The 3,895-nt window shown below is 59.0% G+C and overlaps 1 protein-coding gene across 1 annotated transcript; it reads right to left on the minus strand.

The window, feature by feature from the left end:
- Nucleotides 1–1,798: 1,798 nt before the first annotated feature.
- On the minus strand, nucleotides 1,799–3,793 carry LOC106900511 (vegetative cell wall protein gp1-like). Its single transcript, XM_014962598.1, has one exon. The coding sequence runs from the start codon at nucleotides 3,791–3,793 to the stop codon at nucleotides 1,799–1,801; it is 1,995 nt and encodes a 664-aa protein (XP_014818084.1).
- Nucleotides 3,794–3,895: the final 102 nt, after the last annotated feature.

A 3,895-nucleotide genomic window follows, 5' to 3' on the forward strand; every position in this document is an offset into this window, starting at 1 on the left:
CCCTTGGAGGTTCTTGGGGAGGTTTAAGGAGGTCCTTGGAAGGGTTTTGAGGGATCTTGTGGGGTTTGAGAAGGTTCTTATGGGGTTTGAGGAGGTTCTTGGGGGGTTTGAGGAGGATCTTGGGGGGGTTGAGGGGTCTGCAAGGGGACGGGAAGGTCCAGGGAGGTTCTTGGGGAGGTTCTTGGAGGTTCTTGTTGGGGTTTTGAGGGATCTTGGGGGGTTTGAGGAGGTTCTTGGGGGTCTTGGAGGTTCTTGGGGAGGTTTGGGGAGGTTTGAGGAGGTTCTTGGAGGTTCTTGTTGGGGTTTTGAGGGATCTTGAGGGGTTTGAGGAGGTTCTTGGGTGTCTTGGAGGTTCTTGGGGGGGTTTAGGAGGTTCTTGTGGTGTTTGAGGAGGTTCTTGGGTGGTTTGAGAAGGTTCTTGGAGGTTCTTGTTGGGGTTTTGAGGGATCTTGTGGGGTTTTAGAAGGTTCTTATGGGGTTTGAGGAGGTCCTTAGGGGCTTTGGAGGTTCTTGGGGAAGTTCTTGGAGGGGTTTTGAGGGATCTTCTGGTGTTTGAGAAGGTTCTTGTGGGGTTTCAAGTGGTTCTTGGGTGGTTTGAGGAGGTTCTTGTGGGGTTTCAAGTGGTTTTTGTGGGTTTTGAGAAGGTTCTTGGGGGGCTTGGTGGGTTCTTGGGGGGTTTGAGGAGGTTCTTATGGGGTCTTGGAGGTTCTTGGGGGGTCTGGGGAGGTTCTTGTGGGCCATCGTTCCACCAGACTCGAGCCGAGCTGTGGTCCCCCTGGATTTGCGGTGACCTCCAGAGGTTTGAGGGTGGCCCAGGAGGAAGAAAGGGGTCTCTGTGGGGCCGTGTCCCCCCTCCCTGACCCCCAGGTTCCCTTGTAGGCGGAGAAGAACCGTCTGGCGGCCATGGCCAACAACCTGCAGAAGGGCAGCGGGGGTCCCATGCGCCTCTACGTGGGCTCCCTCCACTGCAACATCACCAAGGAGATGCTGCGCGGCATCTTCGAGCCCTTCGGCAAGGTGAGGGGTGGGGCTGGGGAGGTCCCGGGGGGCTTGGTGGGGTCGTGGGGACACGGTTGGGTCATGGAGATGGGGTTGAGGGACCCAGTTGGGTCATGGGGACGTGGTGGGGTCATGGAGATGGGTTTGGGGGACATGGAGACCCAGTTGGGTCATGGAGATGGGGTTGAAGGACCCAGTTGGGTCATGGGGACGTGGTGGGGTCATGGAGATGGGTTTGGGGGACATGGAGACCCAGTTGGGTCATGGAGATGGGGTTGAAGGACCCAGTTGGGTCATGGGGATGTGGTGGGGTCATGGAGATGGGGTTGAAGGACCCAGTTGGGTCTTGAAGATGGGGTTGAGGGACACGGTTGGGTCTTGGAGATGGGTTTTGGGGACATGGAGACCCAGTTGGGTCATGGAGATGGGGTTGAGGAACCCAGTTGGGTGATGGGGACATGGTGGGGTCATGGGGATGGGGTTGAGGGACATGGTTGGGTCATGAAGATGGGGTTGAGGGACACGGTTGGGTCTTTGAGATGGAGTTGAGGGACCCAGTTGGGTCATGAAGTTGGGCTTGGGGGACATGGGGACCCAGTTGGGTCTTTGAGATGGGGTTGAAGGACCCAGTTGGGTCATGGGAACGTGGTGGGGTCATGGATGTGGGGTTGAGGGACCCAGTTGGGTCTTGGAGATGGGTTTTGGGGACATGGAGACCCAGTTGGGTCATGGAGATGGGGTTGAGGGACCCAGTTGGATCTTGGAGATGGGTTTTGGGGGACATGGAGACCCAGTTGGGTCATGGGGATGGGGTTGAGGAACCCAGTTGGGTCATGGAGATGGGGTTGAGGAACCCAGTTGGGTAATGAAGATGGGTCTGGGGGACATGGAGACCCAGTTGGGTCATGGAGATGGGGTTGAAGGACCGAGTTGGGTCATGGGGACGTGGTGGGGTCATGGAGATGGGGTTGAAGGACCGAGTTGGGTCATGGGGACGTGGTGGGGTCATGGAGATGGGGTTGAAGGACCGAGTTGGGTCATGGGGACGTGGTGGGGTCATGGAGATGGGGTTGAAGGACCGAGTTGGGTCATGGGGACGTGGTGGGGTCATGGAGATGGGGTTGAAGGACCGAGTTGGGTCATGGGGACGTGGTGGGGTCATGGAGATGGGGTTGAAGGACCGAGTTGGGTCATGGGGACGTGGTGGGGTCATGGAGATGGGGTTGAAGGACCGAGTTGGGTCATGGGGACGTGGTGGGGTCATGGAGATGGGGTTGAAGGACCGAGTTGGGTCATGGGGACGTGGTGGGGTCATGGAGATGGGGTTGAAGGACCGAGTTGGGTCATGGGGACGTGGTGGGGTCATGGAGATGGGGTTGAAGGACCGAGTTGGGTCATGGGGACGTGGTGGGGTCATGGAGATGGGGTTGAAGGACCGAGTTGGGTCATGGGGACGTGGTGGGGTCATGGAGATGGGGTTGAAGGACCGAGTTGGGTCATGGGGACGTGGTGGGGTCATGGAGATGGGGTTGAAGGACCGAGTTGGGTCATGGGGACGTGGTGGGGTCATGGAGATGGGGTTGAAGGACCGAGTTGGGTCATGGGGACGTGGTGGGGTCATGGAGATGGGGTTGAAGGACCGAGTTGGGTCATGGGGACGTGGTGGGGTCATGGAGATGGGGTTGAAGGACCGAGTTGGGTCATGGGGACGTGGTGGGGTCATGGAGATGGGGTTGAAGGACCGAGTTGGGTCATGGGGACGTGGTGGGGTCATGGAGATGGGGTTGAAGGACCGAGTTGGGTCATGGGGACGTGGTGGGGTCATGGAGATGGGGTTGAAGGACCGAGTTGGGTCATGGGGACGTGGTGGGGTCATGGAGATGGGGTTGAAGGACCGAGTTGGGTCATGGGGACGTGGTGGGGTCATGGAGATGGGGTTGAAGGACCGAGTTGGGTCATGGGGACGTGGTGGGGTCATGGAGATGGGGTTGAAGGACCGAGTTGGGTCATGGGGACGTGGTGGGGTCATGGAGATGGGGTTGAAGGACCGAGTTGGGTCATGGGGACGTGGTGGGGTCATGGAGATGGGGTTGAAGGACCGAGTTGGGTCATGGGGACGTGGTGGGGTCATGGAGATGGGGTTGAAGGACCGAGTTGGGTCATGGGGACGTGGTGGGGTCATGGAGATGGGGTTGAAGGACCGAGTTGGGTCATGGGGACGTGGTGGGGTCATGGAGATGGGGTTGAAGGACCGAGTTGGGTCATGGGGACGTGGTGGGGTCATGGAGATGGGGTTGAAGGACCGAGTTGGGTCATGGGGACGTGGTGGGGTCATGGAGATGGGGTTGAAGGACCGAGTTGGGTCATGGGGACGTGGTGGGGTCATGGAGATGGGGTTGAAGGACCGAGTTGGGTCATGGGGACGTGGTGGGGTCATGGAGATGGGGTTGAAGGACCGAGTTGGGTCATGGGGACGTGGTGGGGTCATGGAGATGGGGTTGAAGGACCGAGTTGGGTCATGGGGACGTGGTGGGGTCATGGAGATGGGGTTGAAGGACCGAGTTGGGTCATGGGGACGTGGTGGGGTCATGGAGATGGGGTTGAAGGACCGAGTTGGGTCATGGGGACGTGGTGGGGTCATGGAGATGGGGTTGAAGGACCGAGTTGGGTCATGGGGACGTGGTGGGGTCATGGAGATGGGGTTGAAGGACCGAGTTGGGTCATGGGGACGTGGTGGGGTCATGGAGATGGGGTTGAAGGACCGAGTTGGGTCATGGGGACGTGGTGGGGTCATGGAGATGGGGTTGAAGGACCCAGTTGGGTCTTGAAGATGGCGTTGAGGGACCTTCTTGGGTCATGGGGACCTTGTGGGGTCATGGGGATGGGGTTGAAGGAC

The sequence above is a fragment of the Calidris pugnax genome, unplaced genomic scaffold (assembly GCF_001431845.1).
Source record: "Calidris pugnax isolate Ruff unplaced genomic scaffold, ASM143184v1 scaffold2368, whole genome shotgun sequence".
NCBI classification, from domain to species: Eukaryota; Metazoa; Chordata; class Aves; order Charadriiformes; family Scolopacidae; genus Calidris; species Calidris pugnax.

Excerpts from the sequence above, each read along its gene's own strand:
- LOC106900511 (XM_014962598.1), bottom strand. The coding sequence starts at position 3,793 with ATGACCCCACCACGTCCCCATGACCCAACTCGGTCCTTCAACCCCATC.